General features: G+C 39.6%; 1 protein-coding gene across 2 annotated transcripts; it reads right to left on the minus strand.

Annotated features, from left to right (window-relative positions):
• LOC103478927 (solute carrier family 12 member 7-like) lies at positions 1-25,198 on the minus strand. 2 transcript variants are annotated; one of them, XM_008433054.3, is made up of 26 exons: positions 24,301-25,197; positions 19,108-19,199; positions 18,899-19,024; positions 15,467-15,613; positions 14,099-14,153; positions 13,011-13,141; positions 12,805-12,914; positions 12,629-12,733; positions 11,900-12,072; positions 11,624-11,788; positions 11,414-11,512; positions 11,227-11,284; positions 10,826-11,000; positions 10,042-10,160; positions 9,854-9,952; positions 9,128-9,247; positions 8,728-8,832; positions 8,458-8,626; positions 6,783-6,978; positions 5,664-5,833; positions 5,423-5,554; positions 5,187-5,294; positions 2,319-2,488; positions 1,989-2,003; positions 1,583-1,716; positions 1-981 (listed from the first exon to the last, which is right to left on the minus strand). In XM_008433054.3, exons 1-26 carry the CDS (start codon positions 24,446-24,448, stop codon positions 890-892), a joined length of 3,213 nt encoding a protein of 1,070 aa, XP_008431276.1. In that variant the 5' UTR covers positions 24,449-25,197; the 3' UTR covers positions 1-889. The 2 variants fall into 2 exon arrangements, with proteins under 2 accessions (XP_008431276.1, XP_008431277.1); XM_008433055.3 differs by lacking the exon at positions 1,989-2,003 and having other exon boundaries at positions 24,301-25,198.
• Positions 25,199-26,235: the final 1,037 nt, after the last annotated feature.

Here is a 26,235-nt window from a genome sequence, read left to right on the forward strand (position 1 = left end):
AAAATTTTAAAATTTAATACATAGAAACACAGACTTTACCAAGACTGACATTACATTTTAAAATTGTAGTTATTTTGTTTAAAATCCTAAAATGCACTCGTTACAGAAAAACTTCAGTTTTAAGGACAAAAAACTATTGAATAAAATTAACTTAAAACATGAAGAGTATCTACCAATGAGTCAAGTGGCTTTCTAACAAAATGCGTCTAAAAAGATTTGCTAATATACAGGAGAAGAAATGCATACGCTGCATTTTCATTTTGTTACTTGGTCATAAAGACAAGACAGTCAGAAAAGGCAACAAAAACCTCAGAGAATCGACAAATCCAAACTATTGATTAGCTCGTCATCAACACTTTTGAATGCGTTTTCCGTAATGAAAACCTTTTGTGAGATTAATAATTTTTTTGAGAAACTAAATGGTCTGAAAAAGGTTCCAAATACATCTGAAACTGGCTCTGAAATAAATAATAAGTGTTTGTTTAGCCTCCATTTCACTGTGAACCTGTAGTAGCTGATGGTGGATGCAGACAGCAAGATGTTCTTCTCCAGGAAAACGGTCGTTGCTGGATCAGACGCCGTCCATGTGAAAGGTCAGTTCTTTCCGAAAGCATGCAGGACGTTTTTTCTTCAGTGTGGCCACATGATGGCAGAGTGAAAACAGCAACAAGGTGAGGAGCGATGGAGAGCTTTCTGTACAAGCAGACAAGTCCCGCTCCCCTTACAGCAGGACTGCAACACTGAAACACCGACTTCTTCTGTCTGCGGCAGTGTGGAAGGAGAGATTTGTCCCAGCATTACTGCCGCGGCGTTTGTTAACCTCCAGCCTGGTTTCCCACTGCGCCGTCATGTTTCCTCCAAATGTGAAATGAATGAGAGCAACTAGACGCTAAGAGTAGATGGTAATGACCTCCCGACCTCCTCCACGAACCAGCAGCACACGGTCCAGGCCTTCCATTAAAACCTCCAAGAACTCCATATCTGAGAAACGCACTGTGGTTAAGGACAAATCTTACACACCAGCTGGTTCATCCAATTTCTAATTAGCTTCTGTGCACCACAAACCTGGAACAAACTTCCAGAAAATTGTAAAACTGCTGAAACACTGAGTTTCTTTAAACCTAGACTAAAGACCCACCTGTTTAGATTTGCTTTTGTACTATAATAAATGACACACCAGCAACATTTTGATGTGGAATGACAGCACTTGGAAAAACGTCATGTTTCAGTTGTTGATTGTTGTGTTATTACGATATAAAGCACTTTGAACTGCCTTGTTGTGCCATACGAACAATTTTTGATTTTATTTTGAAGGTTACACTCATGCTTCCACACATTACCAAACACATTTCCATATTAAATGACAGACTGACGATGCAAAAACCTGACTGCTAGGTTGATAGTCTCTGTGAGTTACCCCGTTGTGTTGGTATGTGTCTAGTTATTTGTCCTGCGTTTCTCTGTGTTGCCCTTCGATGGACTGGTGACCTGTGCAGTGTGAACTCTGCCTCTCGCCCAATGACTGCAGGAGATGCGCGCCAGACGTGGTCAACGACACGGACATCATAGTCAAAAAGGATACAGTTCTCGTCGCCTTTCTTGTTCCTCGGTGGGCCCGGCATGTTGAGCAGGACCAACTGGGAGTCTTTGGATTTCTTCTTCACCACCTCATTCAGCTTCACAGCTGTGTGCATCCGCCGCACATTCGACTGGTTGCTGCAGCAAAATCGCATTAATAACCGTGCCGCCAAGTAAAATTTCGGGCTACGAGCGAAGGGCGACGCTGTAAAGCTGGCATCGGCATGAAGCGAAACGTGCATGGCCACAATCGTGATTATACCGTTTGCAAGTAAACTCGCATTGAATTTAAAAGCTATTGTTGCCATCATGCACCCCTCCCTCCCTTTAAGGCGAACTGAATTACACAGGCACGCATGCAACAGTTTCAACACATGCAACCAAAAACGCTGAAAGACGGAACAACTTACAGATTCTCCCACTCACTGTGGGAAAGGAGCAAAAAAAAAAAAGAAAAAAGAAAGAAAAAGCACATTCAAAGTCATCACCAAAATATTCTTTCAAAAAAAAAAAAAAACATTTAACTGGAAAACTATAAATATATTGAAAGGGCAGCCCTCGTTAATGTTAGAGGCTCAATGAACTGAAAAACAAAAAAGACAAGATACACTGAACACACTTCTCAAAATCCACTTAAAAGGTTCATTAAGACGCTAAACATGGGAGCTGAACCGCTTATATTTGGAGTGCGACAAGGGATTCTAATTCTTTTTTAATCATGTTCTGCTGGTTCTACTTACGGTTTCATGTTGAACATGTCCTTCACTGCCATGCCTTCTCTGTGCTTGTTCCTCTCGTTCAGCAGCTTGTCTTTGGTCCACGTCATGTGGACGTGCTCGGGCGTGGCGCCGGCTGCTTTGTCGTTGGTTGCAAAATGAGATGCCGTGTTCCGGTCGTGAATCAGCTGGGCCTAAGCGACACACGGGGAAACAGAAGTTTGCATTACTGGAATAATTAATCAAGTGGTATCCTGAAATAATTTGCACAGAAGTACATACAAATACGGAGAAAAAAAAAACCCCAAAACACCATCAGGATGTGTGTGTAAAGTCTGTTATAGGAGGAGTCAAGTGTGAAGCAGGTTTGATGAAGATGGACAAAAGTCGTTGAGTATAGAACCCAAACACATTGATTGCCGTAGAGAGGGGAGAAGTTAGGTCAAACGTCTTAGTATGCTTTACAGAAAATCTTACTGACTTTTACCGTGTAAAAAAAATAAGAATGAATTAATTAAAGCTGCTATATTGGCTGTCAAGAAATATTTCAGTAGCAATAGCTGTGTAGAAATTAAACAAGTGCCACCCATCAACAGTGTTTATATAAGTCTTTTTCGAAGCAATGGTTGCCAAGCGACAGGAGGCAGGTTTACAAAGGATCCAACTGTGGGATGGCACCTGAGCAGATAGCCTGACTAATTATCCAAGATCAGCACATTTGGCAGGAGCGGGGAGAAGAAAGATGTAAAATATTCTCTTCAATGAGCATTTTTAATTTAATGTTACAACTAAAATTAAATAGCAACAACCAACAGAGAGAATAACTACGGCTGGGATCGTTGTCCTTGATAAAAGTTGCTTTGTCCTCCTCTAGTGGCAGCTTTTTGTTTTAGCTAGAGCAGTGGATCCCAAACCTTCTAGTCCAAGCAACCCTTGTGGAAGGTTTACTTTAAAAATAAACCAGTTCAAAGTATTATTTTAAAATCACTTGGGTTTTTGTTGCGTCAAAAATATTAAGTTTTTTTTTTTTCTTGTTTGTTTTTTTAGGTGAGCGAATGAATTAAGAATCAAGCAGGAACTGTGCTTTCTTAAAACAAAGTAAAAGAAGTTGGGATTTCCAAGGGTCCCAAAAAGAAAAACTAGAAGTAAAACAAAATGTTATTTTTTAAGAACAATAAGCTTAATTTAAACAAAAAAATCCAGGTAACATTAACTGAAACTCAATGTTTCTAAATTGTCTGCATGAAATCAAATTTCAGATTCACTCTGCCACTCATCCTGTCACCAAGGAAACGCTGATGTATTGAAAATATCACCAAAACACTGGGTTGTATCACAAAAAAAATACCAGGAAAGGTCTTGAGCCCCCTCTGTCATAACATCTGGCCTCTTTTAGGGGTGAGTGACCCACAGTTTAACCCCTTAACTGTCACGACGACACCAGTGTCCTCAACGACTCGTTGGCTTACGTGTAGGAGTTTTGAGTGCGACAGTTAAAGGGTTAAAAACCACCAGAGTAGAGCTTGAAAATTTAAGAATGGAAAACACATAAACTGATGAGAGAAAGCAGATACAGAACAATCATTTTGTTGATTAGAAGATCATCCAAAACCAGCAGGAACCTGAAACTACTGCACTCCGCTTCTGCTGACACACCCTGGTCAAAGCCCTGCAGCTGGAATGACTGGATTATGTTGGTGAGGAACAACGGAGAAATGAGTGGAAGGATGACACAGCGGATGGTGGCGACAAGCTGCTTAGTTAGCTTGGCTACCTCATCCTCTGAGTGTTGAGCAGCGAGTCAACGACAGGCAACTTCCTCCTCTTAATGGAGCTACGCTGGAGTGATGCTCTGAATCTGAGCCCATGGTCAATTGAAAACATAACGTTATTGGCGGAGTTCAAAGGTCAAGTTGAAGACGTAACTCTGCCTGTCGCTTCCCTGGTTTTGCTCTGACTAGCCTGAAAAATGTGGTAAACTTTAGAAAAGCCTGATTTCTCTGCTTAAGTTATGATAATTCTGGATGTGGCATTATGGTCAAGAGTCTGTTTGTGAAAAATAATACCAACGCTTTTTGCCTGAAACAGCTAAACAACCAGAGACACAACTTCCTTTAAACTTTCACAATAAGATGCTTAAACAGGCACTGAACTTCAAATATTATTTTATAAAAGAATATGCTTGGCACACAATGAGCAATAGACTTCAGGCAGCCAGCGGGCCGTTATATTTATTCACTGAACCCCTTGTAAATTGTGAAAACATTAACATATGTAAAGGTAATTTGTATTTTATTTTAATGTGAAATTACAACAATCTTAAAAATGTGACCTTTGCTTTGTTTCTCTTGGTTTTTTTTAAATTTTCTCTATCTGGCAGCATTGTGATGTTGTTTTGTTTAACTTTATGTAACAAAAAGCTGATAAATATAATAATAATAAAAATTTTAAAAGCCGACCTTTGCAAATCTATGTTTAAATTTCTTTTTATTTCACCTTTTCTATACAAGCACTTAGACACAAAGTCTCATTCCTAACACAGACCTGTTTTAGATACAAAACAGAATAGAAGAAAATACATATTATCTCCTAATATGTACAGTATTTTTACTTTTCAGTACAAAATAATCATGATGCACCACTTAGCTTTTCTACATTAAACTTAATTTAAAGTGTAATAAACTGTTGTGAGTAGTTCTGATGCACCCGTTTGTTGTGTTGATGCTTTAAGATGAAATGTTTAGGCAAACCACTGCAACCAGCGCAAAAAGCAAGTCTGGAAGCCTGAGATACTACAGTGTATAAAAGATGCATCAAATATAAATGAATAACGGATGATTTACTGCTTACGTTGGTAGACGTCAGCAGTTTGCATTGCCTGTGCGATCATACCTCTCTCTCCCTCTCGGTGCGGGACAGGTGCATCTCTTTCAGCATTTGGGACCTCTGCTCCATCTTCAGAGTCCTCTCGTATGTGAAAGCCGAGATGTCACTGTCATGCTGAGGAAACATACGGAGCACCTTCAGATTCAGGATGCAAAGCAACCAGCGGTATCATCAGAGTAAAGCTGCTGCTGCTATGCCAAGTTGACTAGAGGGGCAGTTGGGATGGCACCGTGTCGTCTCACCATCTCCACCACCTCCACCTCTGCGTCCAGGCGCAGTTGGTACAGAAACACCTGCAGGTCCTTTTTCATCTGGATGGAGTTGTCGTCCAGCTGCGCCACCGTGAAGATTCGCATTTTGCATTTCCTCCACACCTACAAAAAGAAACAAAACACACCTGCGTCAGAAACTGCTGATGGCAGATGAGCATCCTGAGGCTGAGCGGGTCGCAAAACACACACAACCTGTGGCGAGCACACACACCTTGTGCTGCATCAGCAGGAAGGGCAGCAGCATGAGAAGCCCGCCGTCGTGGACGATCCACCACACGTCAATCGCTCCCTCCTTCAGACGCTCGTGGTTGTCGGGGAAACGGTCGATGTTCTTCGCGACCAGCAGAGCCTGGTGGGCTTCCGTCGTCTCTCTCACCGTCTCTGGATGTAGAGGAATGTTTTTAAAACGAGCCTCAAGTTGCTACACGGCTAAATATCTACTGCACTCAAACCGAAGCGCCTGCTGTCGATGAATGGTTCAAAAATTGTACAGGATATTTAGGTTGTGTTCACACTGCACACCAAAGTGACCCAATTACAATTATTTTTTTAATATATTTTTTTGCATTAATGTGACCTAGACCACTTGGAAATCCGATACGTATCCGACCTTTTCAAATGTGACCTGAAGCTGAACAGGCAGGTCTCACTGATACTCGACAAACTTTACTATTCTGTCCTGACATGCGCAAACGGGAAGGAAAACAACAGCCATGGCTATAATGAGGATTAAGTTGTTAAAGTGCTGCTCCGGTCGGACAACAACTTCAAAAGCTATGCTCCACCGTTAGCATCCATGTTTACTTACGCAAACACTGAGCACGCTCGCTATGCGTGACGTTACTGCGCCCCCTGCTGCGCATGCGGGACACAAAAAATCCAATTTGACAAAAAATTGGATGTGGGTCATTTCCGATTTGAACCACAAATTTCAATGTATTTTATCAGTATTTGTGAACGTAGCCTTCACTTCTACAGAGGTTATTGTTCTCTGTTAAAGGTCGAAGGGAATTGTTTTTCAGGATCTGGTCAAACTGGACGAAAATGTAAAACCACTAATCCCCCTGGAGTAAAATATACTGCTCAAAAAAAATAAAGGGAACACTTCAGTGTTCACTTAAATGTTAAAGTGTTCCCTTTATTTTTTTGAGCAGTGTATATCTGTCACACAAAACTACCATCATGCTTCAGCATGTATCCCGGCTTTGATTCTGGCAAACTTAGACTCTTGATTGTGTTTTCTCCAAACACAAGCAGAATGGGTCTGTAACACTTGCTTCTCCAAATAAAAATTCGAAAATGAGATGAACTGCACTTCTGTGCGGTTTACCTATGAAGTTCCTTTGAGCCAGGGAGTCTCTGGCCTGCTTCCAGCCTGAGGGCCAAGCCATGAGGACGGCGTTGTGTTTCATTCCTCCCAGTCCCGCTGACTGGATCAGAATGGAGAAACCGTCTCGCAGGCTGGACGACACAATGACGTGGGAGAAGCCCTTGGTCCGCTCCGCAGCCATGGCTGCTTTCATGTTCTGCCAGAGAAAATAAAATCCAGGTCAAAGATGGAGCAATTATCTGTGAGAAATAGTTTTTACTGTACTTTTTCCAAGTATAACAATTACCTTTATTTATTTGTACTGAAATTGTTAAATGCATTTCACATAGCTTGCCAAGTCTCTAGACTCAGAGAGCTATTCACAGTAAGAGCAGACTGTTTGCCATGATAGTCAAAAGACAAAATGGATGCGTCTTTTGTTGCTCACTGCTGCCATGCGGATGAGGAAGAGTGGTGAATCAGGTTGAATTTAATGCAGAATTTGCATTCTGCCAGAATGCAAATTTCCCACTGTATTCACATCTGTCACACATTTCCTCAAAACTTTGTATGTTGGGGTTAACATAATGAATGAGAGTCAGACTGAGGAGGAGTAGGAGGAGGAAGTTCTTGGCCACATTTCATGGCTCAAAACAAACAAGTTTTTGTACTTCATTCTATTTCTAATCGACTTGGACATGGAGTAGTTTTTGATGGATCGTTTACTGCCATAGTGCATAGAAGGAGTATCCATTTTCCTTGTTTTCCACATTATTTCATATTACAAGCCATCCTTCCATCCATAGTGGGGTCAGGACGGGTGCTGGTGCCCATCTCCAGCGAGACGTTTTGGGCGAGAGGCGGGTTCACCCTGGACAGTCCATTGCAGTCATATTGCAACCATAAACTTTGATGTTTTTGAATCAGTATTTTATACAAAAGACACACTGAGAACAGTGAATAATTGTTATCTTTTACCTTTTTACAACAAAGAATCTGAATAGTATATAAATTTGTATTCAGAACCATCTTTCCTGCAAACTGCAGTTTTAAATACTTTAAAGTTTGTAATTTTCTCTGTTTTCCTTGTACTAAACTATACATTGTTTAAATTCCAACAGCACTAATGACTGCAGAAGCAAAGGGTGTTTTTTTTTTTTTGTTTTTTTTTTTTAACAACATGCACTTTCCAGGAGTTTCTCTTTCACCATGCCAGTGTTTAGATTTTGGTTATTGTTTACAAATGCGTTTTATAATGATGACAGTAAACCCTGACCCTTCTGTTGTGATGCCATTTGTTCACTAATGTTCTCTAAACAAAAAGGTCGTCACAGCACAGCTGGATTTATGATCAGATGAAATTATTTACTGGCAGGCTGTTTATTAATAAGGCAATATCTGAAGACCCATATCTATTCTTGATTTTATCTAAAGCCATCAGATTAAAAGGGGGAGGATACATTTCAGTTTTTATGTTTACTAAGAAAATATTCCAATCAAGCATGTTGATGTTTTGGGTTGTAATGTGACGAAATGCGTAAAAGTTTAAGAAGTTCGAATGGATTAGCAATTCAATGTTACGTGTTAAATTCAGTGTTGCGTATGAAAAAAATGACTAGTACGAGGTCCAAGTGGATACAAAAAAATAAAAGTTTTTACATAAGAAGCTACAGGATGCAGAGCAGAAGAGGCAAACCTGCTCTCCAGCGGTGGCGTCCGCCTTGCGCGTCATGTAGGTTCCCTCCAGGACCGAGCCGACGATGGTGAGTCCTTTGCCGGCTTTAAGCTGTGAGGTGAAGGACAGGAGATGGGGATGCTTCACTTTCAGGTCAGAGTTCAGTTTGCACAACACCAACAGCTGTGGTCTGCAAAAAATAAAAAAAATTTGTTGAGCAGAAGAGAAACACCGTAAACACATCTGCGTATTAAAGTTGGAGTGATTCTGTGCAGACGTAGGAACGGCCACCTCCAGTTTTTGGTATGCAGCGGCGCTTCCTCCAGGCGAATGAGAGCGTAGCGTGCGGCGTTTAGGGACAGACCTCTGATCCCGTCGCCCCACTCCTTCACAGCTCTGCATTCAACAGGAAAGAATCAGCTCTCCACTCAAATGTTCATCTCTAAATTATTTTGATGTTGTAATAAATTGCATTTCACTAACTGCAGGACAATCTTAAAGACCCATAATACAGTGAAGATCTGTACGTGTAAATTTTCCGGATATAATTCAGTCGGGCCTTAATGAAGAAAAGGCTTCATTGTTAGAACAAAGCCATCCCTGTGGTTCACTTCGACATCAGAAGTCATTACTAAATCCTTGTTTATAGCGATTTTAAAATAATCTCTTGGTCTCGAACTTCAGAACTCACCCTCTGTATTCGATGTATTTGTAAATACAGCCAGCGATCAAAATGGCACCGATGGCGTAATACCAGGAGCAGATGAACATGAGGGAGAGACAGAGACTCATGCCTAAGAAGGACAAAGTCCTGCAGGAAAAAAAACATAAACATGTCAAAAGTTATCACTTTCATAAGGTTATGTCCTTCGCACTCTTTTTAACGTCAAAATACTAAAGTTAACTGTGTGTTTAAGACAGATGTATCTACAGTTGTTTGGCTGTAAATATGACAGAGGACTCAGAGGATAAATAAATGATTAGGGGAAACAAGGAACAAAGAATGGAACAAAAGACATGTGAAATGTAAAAAGAAAGGATGACAGGAAGGGAAGGAAGCAGGAAAAAAGGAAATACAGGAATTGGACATAAATGGTGCATCAGAAGAAAAGGAGGAAGTGAGAACACGATGAAGGAAAAATGAAAGAAAAGAAACAATAAGGGCACAAGAGAAGGAAAGAAGACAGATGGGGGGAATGAAACAAGAAAGAAAAGAAAGACAGGAAACAATCCAACAGGCAAGAAATGTAGAAAGGAGGAAAGTTTGAGACAAAAATATGGAGAGTAAAAGGAAGGAAAGACAAGAGGAGGGAAAAGAACTGAGATCTTTGGGAAGAAAGGATGTGAGGAAAGGTGGAATTCAAAGCATTTTCCCACTGGGTAGAAATCCAGTACTCCGAGTTTCTTCATCTCTCACCAGTGATAGAACTTAAAGCGTGGCCTCCAGTTGGGAGTCCGGAGCAGCGTCTGAACGGCACAGGCCAGGTTGACAAACAGATAGCACATGAGGAAGAACCTAAAAGCACAAACGACATGGAGAGTTTAGTGATGCACATGTACAGCGAGCAGCAGGAAAGGGACGGTGGGTGACTTCCAGCAGCGCACATGGACAGGATGGGGGCCACTTTGTCCAGAGAGGCAATAAGGATCCCAATCTCACAAATCCCCACGGTGAGCAAAAGAGCCCAGGTGGGCTCTCCGTTTCTCTTCCCGTGACCAAAGACCTGAGAGAGACAGAAACACAGAAGACAAGAGATCTGATCAGGTTCCTAACAAAGTACTACAGGTCAGAGCTCTGTAGTATTGTGAACATTTACTGTTACTGGTGAACCGACAACAGTTTTCTGTCCAATCAGGCCTGACCTGAAGATTTAAATTTTGGCTGGAATAGATTTTTTTTGTGTGTGTCTAAAATAGCAAGAAAGTTACTGGGTTGGTAACAGTGGGGCGATTGGTTTTGTTTTGTTTGTTTTTTTTAAACAAAAACACAGTGGGCTGCTGGTGGACTGTGCATCCCTTCCACAGGACTTCTGGATGAAATCTGGATCCATTTCTCAAGCAAAAACATATTTCTTGCAGCATTTGATCATCGTCTATGATGTATGACAGAAACTGTAAGTGGAATAGCATTTCTTAAAAAAAAAAAAAAAAAAAGTACAAGGTATCTTCCTATCTCCAGACGGCCAAGCAGCATCAGGACTTTTCTAAGAAATTTGAGAATTTGGTTGATCAGCAATGTATAGTGTAGAATCAATTATGTAAAATAAATTTAAAAAATAAATGAAGATAGGAATGGAGTTCAGGGTAATCAATTATGAAAATCTTGTTTTTGTAAGTAACCTTTATGAGAATCAAAATCTCTTCCAAGTAAAACTCATGCATCGCCTACCTGTAGGAAAGGGATGATGCCGTCGCGGGCGATGGCCTGCAGCAGACGGGGGGCGCCAGTCAAGCTCTGCAGCCCCGCGCCGCAGCAAGAGAAAAACGAGCCAATCACAATCACCCATGGGGACGGCCAGGCGAGAACACCAATCACTGGCATCGTTTTCACTGAGAAACCAAACCTGGAAGAAGCCAGAACAAACTTTTTAGGTTTGCCTGGTCTTCATATTTTCTAATAGCGTAGCTGGATTTTGGCATGGCAACCGAACTATAACAAACGCTGCTTTGTACACTGGTTTGTCTTGAATTTTTCCCTTTTCACATCCACAAAAAGCAACAAATAAATGCTGCAGTTCACTCCATTTATTTCTGAACAGTACGATAAGTGTTATCTAAACGTGGTCTCACTTGTCTCTCAGCACCACTCCTTCGATGCAGGCTCCAAACAAAAAAACAAAGGAGATATCTGATTGCGACATTAAGAAACTGTCACTGTCCGGCGACTAACATCTGTGCTCCACAGGATGAATGAGAACCACAGCAAAGTCAAAAGCAGTCCGGCAACATCAGTTGCAGAAACACAAATGGAGGATACAGAGGAAAGAAGTGGTGAGGATTGCCAAAATCGTTCCCACTGGGATGGATCTCTGAGCGTCTCTGAGATCACCGGATCGGTTTGAACCAGCCATGATCCCTAAAAAGAAGACATGATAAATGTATCAGAAAAAAGTCAATTTGAAAGACTCTAAATTCAAGATAACGTCTTTCCCTCATTAATTATCCTTCCTGACAATTGAGCCGATACCTGTGACAGAAGGGAAGTATATCCCAACTAGCAATGTGAAGTATGTGGTGATGTCATTGATGACATAAAACTGATCTTTGCTTCCAGCTTTGACTTTAGGCATTTTGGGGAACGTTTTCTTCTGTATGATCACGTTGGCGTCATCATAGTTGCTCCACAAGTTTTCTAATGAGCAAGCAAAGAGAAGGTTGCAATGAAAACTCCAACTGATAATAGTAATAAAGACTTATTATTTGGTATTGATGATCAAATAAGATCATATTTTTCTATTCTCGCCTTTGATGACGTTACTCAGAAGCCCAGGAATGGCTACGATTTCACTCATGTTGTTGGCTTCGAAGAAATCGCAGGTGGAGTTGAGGTCGCAGAAAAGGCTCGTCACCAGTTCCGTCTTTTCGCACTTATCGAACTTTTCGTTTTTCAGAGAGCGATTCCCCAACATACAAACGCTGCAGAGAAGAAACGGTAGATTGCAGTGCGGCTGATGGAGCCCTGGTTCCTGATGACAGTAATCTTCTTATGTTTTCAGTTTTTAATAAAACGCTGGCTTTCAAGGGTGTTAGGACAAACACAATCTCAATAAATACCATTTAGTGTTAAGTGACGTTAGCACATGTTTTATTGCACTTGTGATGATTTATATCTCCTTTAATCTTTTACACACACAGTGCCTTCAGTGCTGTACGAATGCTTAGTAAGGCATTTGCTATAGTGTTTGAATGCATAACATGCTTAGATACAGTTTGTTGTTGAAGCTTAGGAGCATAAACTCTTGGTTTTAGTCATATTAAATATCTTTCCCAGAGTCAGAATCAGATTTTGTATGTAAATAAAAATCCAGACAATAGTATGTTATTGGTTTCTTGCAAATAATCAGTGCCGACATTTTTGCGAGCACAAGTAAAACACACCGGTTAAAACTGCTTCAAATAAGCTCACATTTGGTCAGTGAGAGAGTATTCTCACAACAGCACACAAGTCACAAACGTTGTTTGTGACACTCACTTAAACGCTGGCGGCTCGATTAATGTCTTGGCGGCTCCCGCGTATGTGGCCATGATGGAGAGAGCCACGCAGGAAAGAAACACTAAAGCCAGTTTGTTCACATATCTGCAGACGGAGAAGAACAAGTGGTGAAAATGGATGATTGTTTCCGTGCCTTTGTCAGCGTGGATACTCACTTCACCCCAACAAACACGACCAGAGCCATCAGGAAGAGGCAGCACGTCCCGTAGAGACGCATGTCGTTTTCGTCTAATACTTTCATCGTATCGAAAGGAACGATGTACATCTGGGAGCAGACGAAAAGAAACAAAAAGCAGAGCCAACGAATCACAAAACCGCAGCTGATGACGGCAGACGAAGCTTAAACTGAGGGCGGATCTACCAGCAGGATCTCTATGGTTCCCAGTATGTACAGAGAGCCAGCGAAGGTGGTTCCCAAGTAGAAACAAAGACCCACTGCTCCTCCGAATTCTGGTCCCAACGACCTGGAGATCATGTAGTACGAGCCGCCAGCTACAAAGAGACAAAATTCACAGTTGTGTTAATGATATTGGTCAAAAAAGACGACGGAGATGGAATTATTAAAAACTGCTCCTTTGATTGGACCAAATGTCACAGACACGTTTTCATGATCAGTGCCTGATGGTGTGTGTGTGTGTGTGTGTGTGTGTGTGTGTGTGTGTGTGTGTGTGTGCGTGTGTGTGTGTGTGTGTGTGTGTGCGTGCTAGCTAATGCTAACTCAAGAGTCACAGAATGACGAACTGTACTTCATTTTGTTCTCCAAGACTTTCTTTTACAGCTTGGAAAGGTAATTAGAATTGATAAAGAAAAACAGATTGATCAGCTGATGTTGTAAACCTGCTTTCTCAGTTATATTTGCTTACTTCATGTTTGATAGATGATGTAACGTTTTCTTCTCAACTTCAGTTCTCAAATAAAATGTGTCAATCTAATTATTAATCGATTAGTCATTGATTCTGGTGGAGAATAGCTCCAGTTTTCCAATTTCAGTTCTGCAAAGCATCCAATTAAAGTTAAAGAAATTAGGCTTTAAATGAATATTCATAGAGACAAGATTCAATAATTTTAAGAATGTTAAAAAAAACATGATTTAATAGGCTAATCAATTAACACAGGATGTTTCATTATATCCCATCAGCTGCTGAGAAAGAAACATCCCAGATAGAAATATTTTCAAAAATACCAATGCAATTTATTATCTAGCATATCTCGAATTACTATATTTGAATCATTTCAGTGACTGCTACAACAAATATTTTGCTTGTGTGATTTAAGCATTGTGTATTTGCAGTGTTTTTTTATACTTCAAGATTTATATTATCCTTATGTATTCCAAAAGCTACAAACGTAAATGCAGTAATTTTCAGTTTAGCTGCAAATCCCAGAAATAGATCACGGCAAAAATGATATGATACCAAATGTTTGAAAAAAGACGTAAATTTAATCTACCTGGTACAACTCCATTGGTTGCTATGGCACTCATTGATATGGCGGTGAGTAACGTCTGAAGGGCAGAAGACAGATGTTTAGATGTAAACAAAATAAAATATGATCAAGTTCAAGGTCAAACATTTTACCACCAAATGTAGAGCAGAAATTTGACATAAACATCCAAAAATTTTAACTAAGAGTGACGTTGATGCTGATAAGAAGATGATCTTTACTAACATATTTAAGTGTTTCCCCAGACGACTACAGCTGACACATTTTTATATTATTGCAGTGGCAAGTTGTAACTGTAAAAAACCTGCTTTCATCAATACATAGCATTAAGCCTGTCGCAATAAGCAATTAATCAATCAATTGATCGCATGATAAATAAATTGATTTAAGCTGTGTGAGTTTTTTGTTTTTTTACTTCGGTTTGAGTTTTAGTCTTTTTGTTATTGTGGGGTTTGTATTTAAATTATCTTCCAGTTCCAGTGTTGTGTTCTTTACAAATTAAAATGTAATGGTCTTTGAGAAGGCAAACTTATGACATTATTAACTAACTAACTGTTTATTCACTGTCACATGCTGTTTTTATTTTAATTATGTAAAGCACTTTGAAATGCCTTGCTGCTGAAATGTGCTACACAAATAAAATTTGATTGATTGATTAATGTAATATTTAAAAATGATCACAAAACAACACAATTTATTGTCCAGCAAAATCTGTTGTAGAGTTATACATATAAAGTGATTGCATGCGTCAGTAGAGCTAAACCTGGTGATAAACATATAGATCTTTAAAAAATTGGTCCAAGAACTCCAAATTCTCCTTTTGCATGAACTCAAGTTTTTAATTCCATCCTCAGATCATAATTAAGAATGGTATAAAAGTTGCAATAGAAATAAAAATAAAACGTGGGGTAATTTAGTGTTTCTTTAGTTTTAGAAAACACCTCCCCCCCCGTCTTTGGAAGCTTTATACATATTATTATTTTTAAAATGTGGTCACATCAAAGACGTGTAAATTACCCCATGCTTTACAGCTTAGTGAATATCCTTGATGTTCCCAGACCAGCTCCATTGATTTACGGAAACATCAGAAGCGTGGGGTTGGATTACATCACGAGTCCTGCTCAAGTTTATTTCAGACTTGTCAAACACTCGGTGCTCTGTTTGGCCGTCTGCAGCTGCTGGAATACGGGACTTTAAAAAACACAAACTTTCTGTTCTCTTTGTGAGAAATTCTTCTGACCCCAGCCGTGAACTCAAGACAGACGCTCATTTCTACGCTTCAGCGTACATTAGGCTTGGCCTCAGTGGTTAATGAGTGGGCCTTTGTGGAATGATGTAAGCGGGGCACCGCTGAAAGGGTTCTGGAAAACTCACACAGACGCAGCACATGGAAACGATGGCTAACGATTCTAGGATCCCTGCTGTGCCCACGATCCAGGTCAGGCGGAGAAAGAGGATGACGCCTAAAATGTTCTGCATGCAGGGCAGATAGACCCCAATGAAAGTGCCCATCTGAGGAACCTGGAGACAGAAACACACACAAACAAAACGTCAGACGTCACAATTGACGTAAAAATACCGATCTGGTCTTTTTATTAGGGACAGATTCTCTTTTGGCTCCTAAATTACCATAATTCTCCATGGCATGGATTTATCAATTTGGGAGCTTTATTGACATGACGCCATCACAAGGATACAAATGTGAATGGTGCTCTATTCAAATTCAAATTGAGAAACACTTTATTGATCCCAGAGGGAAATGCAATGTAACTCAGATTCATTAAGATTCTTCATTAGTGGATAGAAATCTGGTGACAATAGAGGAGTACAGTGGACCTATTTTCATACTCTTGTCATCTGCTGGTCGAAGCTTTCAACAAAAATGGGCGAATTCTGGTCATTAAAGGTCAGACATGGACGAAAGCACAGTAGACTGTCACTTTCTGAAGTACTCAGACCAATAATGTCATCAATTTCTTCCCCATGCTGATGCTTTGTTGCATCTAGATGCCTTAATGCATCGAGTTGCTTGCATGCTATTGGCTGATTCATTATTCATTATTTGTTGCAGCAAGCAATAGAATAAGTGGACCGAATCAAGGGGCTGGCGAGTTTATTTCAGCTCCAAGTAATGCCTAACCCCAATATTTTACCACTCTTTTTAATAAGCATTGTTGTCTTTTAATGCTGCACTGCATAAGCTGCTTTTCGTCAATGCATAGCAAAGAGGGGTTGGGTATGCAAAGTGCTTGCAGGAAACAGCTGCCATGCAAGCTGCATCCTTAGATTTAAGCCAAACGTTTCCTTCTCATCATATGAACCAAAGCACAAGAGATGATGACTTAGCAGGAATATAACAGAAATATAACAACGCCTGTATTTTCCACTCCTCTAAAATACAACAATTTACCTTTATCTATTCAGATGATAGAGATATAGAAGAATTATAATTTATCCTCACACATTTTGCTTTTAAGTGCGAATATTTGTGAGACTGCTTCTAAAGAAAAGTTAAAATACATTGTTTGATTTAACAAATACATTTAAGGCTATAATGGATTTTTTTTTTTAATGTGCGTTAGGTGCTTACAATGCTGTTTCCAAGAGAAAAAAAAAAAGAAGAGAGAAAAAGTAAAAATAAGCCTTAAACTTTTTAACACATCTGTACATCTGAAATTATATTTAACACCCTTTTAAAACAGCAACTCTGAAATCAATTTACTTACTGATTGGACAACATAAAACCTTAAAACAGTAACCTTAGCACTAAAACAGAAATTTAGGATCACCATCCATAAAACGTTGGAAAAATGTTGTTTATAATCTCCAAGAAACAGCTGGTGGATCAAATATACCTTCACTGTCACTTTCCCCAAACACCAAAACATACGTACCATCTTCTGACTCACAAACCCCTTGACCTGTGCCTTCTCTACTGCACACAGCTGCTTCTCTAAATGATGCAATGTGCCTTTTGTGGAGGTGTATTTCCACATTTCCCATATCTTCTCCCCCAAGCTGCCCTGCATTTGCCTCCTGTTTCGTCCTTCCTTCCCCTCAACCTCTCTGCATCGTCCGTCTTAACTCCTGCTGGACTTGAGCTTTAGATCTTCTCCGAGTGCTCCAAGATATCATTCGGGGGGCGGGTCTTGATGAACACACAATCAGCGTCTCTTAACAGACCAAGAATTCAAAGTTGGAGGATCTGCTTTTATCGAAAATTCCCAATGTTCACTGTTCAACACGCTGCTGAACAGACTACCTTTGTTGCGGATGTAGCAAGTTATTTCTTGGGGAGTTACCTCATTTGAACATCTGCATCTGAGTAAATAAGACCCAGAATATGGATGCCGTGACAACAGCGTTCATATACACACACCATTGAAATATTAAAATTCTAACATTTTGGGAAGCTATTTGGAAAACTGTTCCTGGCCCTTAAGGCAGTCATTAAAAAGGCCAGCTAAACTCGTAAACTATACTTTACTGGAAGACTGATTACTGTATTTGTATACGTTGCGTATTGGCTAACAGGTAGACATTAAGTCTGATAAGTAAATATGCGCTCAGTGGACATTCCCTGGTCTGAGTTTTAGCATTTAATTCCAGCAGGTTTGCTGTGAGAGTGTGAATAATCTATGATCTTTAGTTTACCAGTCACTTTAAAGCTAATCTTTTAAAGCAGAATAAACTGTTTTCAAATCCCAAAGTAGAGCAAGAGTACAAGGATCGATAAACTTTAAATCAAGGGAAAAATCTCTGAAGTAGAACTATTTGTCTTTATGCAGTGCAGCCAACTTTACTCTGTTCTGAAGGACGTTTATCCATTAACTACAAGACCTTCAAGGGTCATGGCACATTTCCTCCAAGCCGTCTTTTAACACTTCTGTCTTCTCTCTTTATCAAAGCAATAGCCTTGGTTTGACATCTTTAAGCTGTTTTTGTGTTATAATCCAAAAGCTTCTTGCACAGCGGCTAAAAAAAAAAAAAAAAAAAAAAAAAAAAACATAAAAAGTTTATTCATGACAGGTTTGGAGTGAGCAGCACATCATCTGTGATTATGGTGTAACACTAGGCCAAAATTTTACTTTAAATTAGAATTATATATATATAAAAAAAAAAAAGTTCTCAGATCTATTTAATGTGTTGTATTTTTTTGTTTCCAGTTCCTTTCTGGTATTTGCCTGTTGGCATTGATATTTTCATCAGCTTCTTTACTCATCAACTTAAAGTGACGTTACTGAATATGTTATGCAAGCTAAATGAATGCGTAAACACACAAATTACAGCAGCAAAGACCTTTTAAGATCAATTCCCTTTAAATCTGTGGAATCGCTCTAAGGCACCAGTTTCTCTCAAAGACAGGGAATTTCTCACAGGAGAAACTTCTTAAGTCCAAACTACATAAAAAAAAAAAAAAAATAGAATTAGTCAGTGCTCCTAAACACTCCCAAGACAAAAATAGCCCAGGACAGGAGGATGATTATTGTACTCCAACAAGTAAAATATAACCTTTTGGCAATGTGTTTATGACAAGTCTTATGAAGTGAAAGGCTACCATAAAAGAACACACCTCGTTCCTTTAGCATAACTTCATGAGTTCATTTAGGTTATGGATCTGTGTTGTAATGAAGCGAGATCAAAGTCTACTCCAGAAAGAAAGATGCTATTCTCGGAAGCAAGACTTCATGTTTATATTGTTGGGTATGACCAGGTCCACTGTAGTCTAAATGTGACTTTACTGGGTTAGCAACTCGTTCGCTTTAACGACGGAAACTTCTCGGTACTAAGGCAGAATCTCCGTACCATGACCGCAACCCTCCTGACCCCATCTTCGGCCTCCTCGTGCTCACGGACGCCCTGGGTGAGGTTGGTGTAGTTGGCCAACTTGTTGAGAAGAGACGCTACCATGGGGGTGCTGTCCATTTCCTCCTGAAGGCAAACAGATCAATGTGTGACCGCAAAGCTGAAACGAATAAAACCTCAGAGAAATCAAACGTGAGAGCATCGGTTACCTCATACAGGGCCATGTTTTTGCCTTCATAGCTGCAGTCCTCGTTATTGTTTGAGTTAATGAACGGAGTGGACTCTTTGTGATTTTCATCATCTATTAGAAGCATTCAAAAGAAAAGAAAAAAACATCATGAGACGCTGACAAACTAACAAGGAGCAACCCCTAACCCTAAAGTAACATTTCAAGGACAAAAAAACAACCAAACTGTTTTAAATTGTCATGTTTTTAGTTTAGTTTAGAGATGGAAAAGGTTAACATTGATCTGTATGCATGACAGTCTAAAATACCAGTTCAAAAGGAATTTTAAACGCTGCTTTTAATGGATCTGAGTGTCAGGAATTTGCGATTACATGGTGTGCGACTATTTGAAGAGCTTCTGGCGCCAGATTTCTTCAAAACAGCACAGCTACAGCCTGTCCAGTTTCATTTTTGCCTCCATCTTTTGTCTCTTGTTACAGCAAGAGTCTCATATTGTTCAATTTGGTCAATTATCTGGGTCACACAGTCACCAGTTCTTCTTCATAGCCATGCAGCTCTTCATTATAGATCAGGGAATGAAAACTGAGCAGTGGGCACACATGACCTGGTGATTTCTGAGAGACACTGCTGGATGCAGTTTCAGACAAATTGAGTTTGACAACTGTTTTTTTTTTTAATTATTAAAAATTTATTTAAAAAAATTTTACTCTAGTCTGGTTGCATTTTTCTGCAACTTTTATTTTGTCCATACCGTGTTATCCTGGATTAAAGTTTCTAGGTGATTTCTCAGGTCTGAAATTCTCACCAGGTGATTTTTTTTGTGTGCACTGAGATTTCTACAGTGAAGCTCTTTTCCTTATAATTTTCCGTTTTTGTTATCTTCCACAAATATATTTTCTAATACTACATTGTGTTTGCTGCATCTTCTTTCCTTTATAATAAGCAGCATGCTTACTTCAGGTGTCTGTTACGTAACATGTTACACATATTTATGCATTTAGAAAATGATGCTCTATGTTTAGTATTAAGCATCTAATATGATCTTAAAGAGAGGGGAAAAAAAAGCTAAAAAGATATTGGGTATACCATTTAGAAACTAAAAGGAACTCAAAGTACACGGGCCAAATCACCTCTAGGTTTATACAAAAACTCTTAAATACTTTCACATAACTTATTTAACATACAGTATATAGGAAATCATTTAAAATAATGTCAATTATAGTCACTATATGTTAATATTTCCACATGAACAACTGCAGGTTATTTATACAATCAGTTCATCAAGTCCATGTACGATGCAGGATTCCCTTAAAGTCCATTGTTTAGTATTTTAACTATCCTTGGATGTAGTATCCTCTATACTGGCTTTTCCTTTTGCATTTCGCTTCCAGAAAATTGAATGACTGAATTGACAGATCAGTAAACCAGAAGTCTGTTAAATGTACAAAACTTACAAACGTTCAATTTCAAATGTAAAAAAAAAAAAAAAAAGCCATTAAAAGAAACACACAATGCTTTTGTAAACAACCAAACCAAATTTTCCCACAGGCTCAGAGAACTTTGCTAAAACTAAAACTCCAGTAAAGGACAAACAGATTAATTTTCTAATGTCAGCAAATTGCATTGAATTAAATGGAAGGAGGAAAAAATAATCCTAGGAGTTTGTGGCTGTGTGCTTATTGTGGAACTATGATGTGAAATATGCTGGAGTCACACAGGCGCAAGTATGAATGTAGCAAAGGAATGGCAGAGGGGAGGCGGGGGCGGAGAGGCTGTCGAGATATCATATCAATAACTGAGCTATGAATTCGTCATAACCGTCTGAACCGTAATCAAATACATTTTTCACAGTACTTAGCACATTTCATGAGTGGGGAGGTTTAACGAGTCTAAAATTCTCATTGACATTCTGATTTTTTTTCCCCTCTCTCTTTAGACTAATCTTTGGAGTTTATGTAAACAAACTTAAGAGAACAAATCCTCTCTAAACATTGCATCAATTTCCAGTCAGTCGGTAGAACAGGCAGAATGTGGGTCGGAACGAAACCTGATCTAAGCAGTACCCTGTTAGAAAATGATGGTGCTGAGACGGTGTTTATACAGTTAGCATCTTGCCTAATCAGCACTTGGCCTTGGTGTCTGAGGGTGTGAATCTTTCTGCCAGGCTGGGACTTCTTCCCCTCCCAGCAGGGCATGCAGAAGAAAGCAAGAACCTCCTATGAATCAGGAGAAGGAAAATCACTAGATTTTGGTTGGACCAGATTCTGTATTATCCTTCAATTTTTTTTTTTTTTGGATAAAAAATAAAAAATAGTGTTATGATTTTCTGATTTCATGATGAAATTTAGATTACAAGCATATGATTTTTTTTATATATACATTTCCACTTGAGAATTTGAGTGTTTAAAATCACAACTCAGTCGTCTGTTTTGTTTAGAAATGTTTGGTTATGTATTGGTGCATATTTTTGCTTTGATGACAAAAGATTGATTAATTTGTTCTACTGTAATTCTACTGTGTATATTGCAATTTCTAATGTTTTTTTTTTTTTTTTAAGAAAATTGACTTAGGAAATTGCATTAATCAGCTGATGAAACAGGTGCAGCAAGAAAAACAATGTTGGTCTTTTGTTTTCAGTCAACATAATACAGAACAAAACAAAGCCACAGTTTTTGTGATAATTATTATTACTATTATTTGGGGTCCAGATGTCTGAATATAGTTATTTTTGTCATTATATATCCTCTAATTTAAAAGGAAATATAAGGAGGTCATTTTCACAAATTATAGAAATATGGGTGAGAGTTAGCACAAATGCGTAAATTGAGACTAACACATACGAGTGTGTGTGGGAATGGATGTATTAGACATGTAAACCCAGATAAGATGGAAAATTAATTAATGTCATGTTCCTATTTTTTCCTTCTTCCTGCTCCTTTTTGAGCATGTTAAGATTATTATACAAAAATATGTATTTTGCGTTCCATGTTCATGCGTGTGATTTTACACTTCTATCTGTTCGAAATAAATAAAAAATATTTCTGAAATTGTGTCCAACAGTATTTTGCTGATTTGTACACACCCTGAAACATGGACACAAGTGACAGAGGAGCTGCCAATCAAGCTAGTCGGCCTATTGAACATAAAACAATGAGTAGAGAACAATTCAGTCTGTCACTTGACCTCCACTGACTGGTAATACCCGTTTCCTTTATTCTGTGGACTTCTTGAGTGAGAATCTCATTGTTACAGTGCCTTGTAGGGTTATTCATGTCCCTTGAACTTTTTCATATATTTTGAAACTGCAGCCACTTAATTACCTCCAGCAGAAACCCCCACCATGTTTTTTTTTTTTTTTTTTGGGGGGGGGGGGGGGGGGGCAGGGGGGAGTTGCAGTTTTCTACCAGGATCTCTCTATATTTACCTCTATCTTCACATCAACCGTGACTAACTGTCCCTAAAAATATTGAAAAGATTCCCTACTGAACTATAGTTCCACCACCATGCATTGTGCATTCATGGTGATGTCCAGTGTGACATTTCCACTATCTTTATTATTTTGCTTTTTACCCCTCCACCCATACCCACTTCACTGCTGCAGGGAGATGGTACCCGTTTCTAGCAGTCATTGAGTGAGAGGCCGGGTGCAGCCTGGACAGGTTACCAGTCCATCACATAATGGAGAGACCACCATCCACCGACGCATTCAAACTTGGGGCCAAATTAGATACAGAACGCAACAACACTGCAACTCCAATCTCCAAGTGCCTTTGTCCTGCAACCTTCAGACGCATCAAATTGCGTCTTGGAACCATTCCTTTGTTTTGGGTCTGCTGGACTGCATCCAAAATCTGCCGGACAGTGGCATTCAAGAACTGGAGTTCCAGCTCCTTGATTTAGAGCAGGGGTGGACAACTGCAGGCCTCCAGGGCCGGTGTCCTGCAACTTTTACACGAGTCTCTACTTTTAACACACCGGAGTCAAATAATGAGGTCAATAGCAGGACTCTGGAGAACTTGACTGCACTTAGGATGTGACTCAGCTTGAAGTGTGTTGGACCAGGGAGACATTTAAGAGTTCCAGGACACTAGTCCTCCAGGACCCACCTCTGATCTAGAGGGACCCACTGACCAAAAAGTAATGAGTTTTTACTAGACAATGAGAGGAAACTGGAGGAACTAGAGAGAACATGCGAGCTTCATGTTCTGAGAGCAGGACGGGATGCTAGTACTCTTTGCAGCAGTACTAGCCAATGCATCACCATACACCTGCCTGCAGTTCAGCAGGTTTATTTTTGACCTCATCTTATCAGAGCACCTTCATTGCTCCAAAGTCTGTTAAACGTCTCTAACATATCTCCAGATGTATTTACACAGCCGGACTCTTGAATGCACTTGCTTGCAATAGATTTCATTTATGGTTGTCAGTGTAAAGGGGGATGAAAGCAAAAGCAATGCAGGCTAGACTTCTCATATTTATATTGGAAAGCAAAATGCACAATTTTCCTTGCACTGCGTTGTGCTGGCCTATGAAAATCCCAATAAATACATTGAAATTTACGGTTTATGACAAAAGGTAAAACGCTGAAGGGGTATGAATCCAGTGTGGCACTGTAAACAATACATGTTCTCATGCTCCTAATGTTTCCCAAGCTGGGATACATTCTCTGGGGGATCTAATCATTTTGACTTTTGTCAGAGGATTCGTTTACAAAGTCAGGAAATTTTGGAGCAAACTCTGTTTTACAGGAAAAGCATTTGGAGCTCATGAATGAAGAGGGGGAAAAAAAAAATCTATGTAAGTTAAACAAGTTTTACGAAAACTGCTTATGAAACTTCTTTCGTGAAACTCTCATGGTAGTTTAAGTTTGTGATAAAGCTAAAACAATCACTTAGGACACCAATAACCAGACAACACATGGGCCCTTCGCCCAGCCACATCGTTCAAGCTCAGTGCAAGTCCCAGCTGGCTGAGCTCTTTAAACTCTGTCCTCCAATGTATAAAAAGCATGTGCATGTTACGGCTTGTGTTCGCCAATGTCGGAGGTTTTCTGTTTGTATGTCCTCACTCACAGAACCGCTCTCTAACTTTATCATACGTGCAACACTTTTGTCTTTTCTTATCTCGGCGCATCCTGGGGAGGGAAAACTCTTCTGTTTCAGCAGAACTTCCCTTTAGTTTAAGTTTAACACCAGGCAGACATGTGCCGTCTTACCTGGCTCCAGTTCCTGGGAGTTGTTAACATCCCCCTCTTCCTGGAAGACTCTGTCCAGACTGATCGGTCTGCCGTCTCCAGCCGCAGCTCCACTGTTGCTGCCATCCCCCGTGTCCTCAACTTTTACCACAGTGAAGTTTGTGGGCATCTTGGTTCCTCTGTCAGGTGTCCGATGTTAAAAAAAAATAAATAAATAAATAAATAAAAAAAGAAGAAGAAAAAGTGGGCAGAGGCTTGATGGAAGTCGCCTCTGCCACAAAGGATAATTTCCAAAGAGAGTCCAGAACCCTTTCAGGGGGCTGATGAAAAGTGTTAAAATCTTCAGTGTCACCACAACATGGCAAATATTCCAAAACTTTCTATTTGGAAACGTCCTCTAAACTAGTCCTGCTTCCTGCCCATCAGACAGACCAAAGTCCTCCACTGTATCGTCACTCCTGGTTGTTTTCCCTCCCTTTTCTCCCCCCCACTCCCTGAAGACCTAAGATTGCCCCATGTGACCATCTATTTACCATTTGAACAGAGTCCTGACATGCAGAGCACTGGAGCTCCTCCCTCCACTCCAGCCGTCCCCTCTCTCTCTCTTTCTCTCTCTCTCTCTCTGTTTCTCTCTCTCTCTCTCTCTCTCTCTCTCTCTCTCTCTCTCACACACACACACACCTTTGGAAAGCCAAAAACTACCGAATCTGACTCCACTGCGTTTGTACGAGAGCCAGACAAGTCAACCGGTCATAGAAGAGTGACAGAAATCCCTCTCAGAGAGAAAAATACAAGTGGAAAAAGTAGCTTCTCCAATCCAGATGCTTTGCTTCTTACGTTCTTCCCTCTACCTTCGGACTGACACATTTCTTCTTGGCTTCTCTCCTGTTGAAAAAGAAAAAAATGGGTGTTAACTTTTCCACGGTGCATTCTGGGAAATAGTTAACTGCTACTGTTCACCGTGAACAGACTTTCTCACGTCCATCCACAACTATATAGCCTTAAAGGAAACACCTGGGGAGGAACAAGAACTTTGCATTAATAGCACCGGTGTAGATTACAATGAACGAGCCACGAGGGAAAAAGAGCTTGAGGAACAATGGACAATCGGAAACATGAAGGATTTTGACTTTGTGAGACTGATCTCTGGAGTGGCACAGTTTCCTGCAGCTTGCATTTTGTCGTGCTGGTGCCTGCTGGACACGTCCTTCCACTGTTATTTAGAGCAACGTGGGCATTAAAAAGTTATCATAATTTACAATAACAAAGCTTGTACTTTCCACTCCGGAAAAAAAAAATCCTCATTTGGCTTTTTCGTTGTTTTTTGTAATGTGTTCTTCAAAAACATCCAATAAAAGGGAATCGTTTTTTTTGTTGTTCAAAACAGTGTTTAGTTGCCACATCTCCTTTATTTCTTTGGGGTTCATTTTAATCTTTTGATTACTTGAACTCCTTGGAAGATTAACTTAATATTATTTATTGCACACTGCAAAAAAAAAAAAAAAATCTCTCTAACCAAGTCTTTTTTGTCAAGTTTCTAGTGGAAATATCTTAGAAGACTTGAAATACAACAGGACAACCTTACAAGTACCTTTTCTGCAAGAAACAGGCATTTGTTTTAAGTCAATTTCTTTATACTGATGAAAAAGTGCCAGTACTACTGGCAAATATTTTCACTTATAACGAGGCATTTTCCTCACAAAATAAGTCAAATAGTCTGGATGTAGTACTTTTTCATCAATATTAAGGAATTATTTACTTAAAACAAGTTTCTATGTCTTGCTGAAAAGTTATTTGTAAGTTAGAACGCTTGAAATGAGACAAAACTATGACATTTACACTAGAAACTTACTTGGTAAGACTTTTTTTTTGGAATGTATGCTTGTATTAATTTACATAATGAATTGGACATTCTTTCCATTACAATTCAACAGAAAAACCATAATTCTGCAATGT

The sequence above is a fragment of the Poecilia reticulata genome, chromosome 17 (genome assembly GCF_904066995.2).
Source record: "Poecilia reticulata chromosome 17, P_reticulata-male-v2, whole genome shotgun sequence".
In the NCBI taxonomy this organism is placed as follows: Eukaryota; Metazoa; Chordata; class Actinopteri; order Cyprinodontiformes; family Poeciliidae; genus Poecilia; species Poecilia reticulata.

Coding starts and splice junctions, on each gene's coding strand:
- LOC103478927 (XM_008433054.3), bottom strand. CDS start 24,448: ATGCCCACAAACTTCACTGTGGTAAAAGTTGAGGACACGGGGGATGGC. Junction 11,001..11,226: donor GGAGTGGTGCTGAGAGACAA/GTGAGACCACGT, acceptor GGCTTCTTCCAG/GTTTGGTTTCTCAGTGAAAA. Junction 10,161..10,825: donor GCATCATCCCTTTCCTACAG/GTAGGCGATGCA, acceptor TGTCTCTCTCAG/GTCTTTGGTCACGGGAAGAG.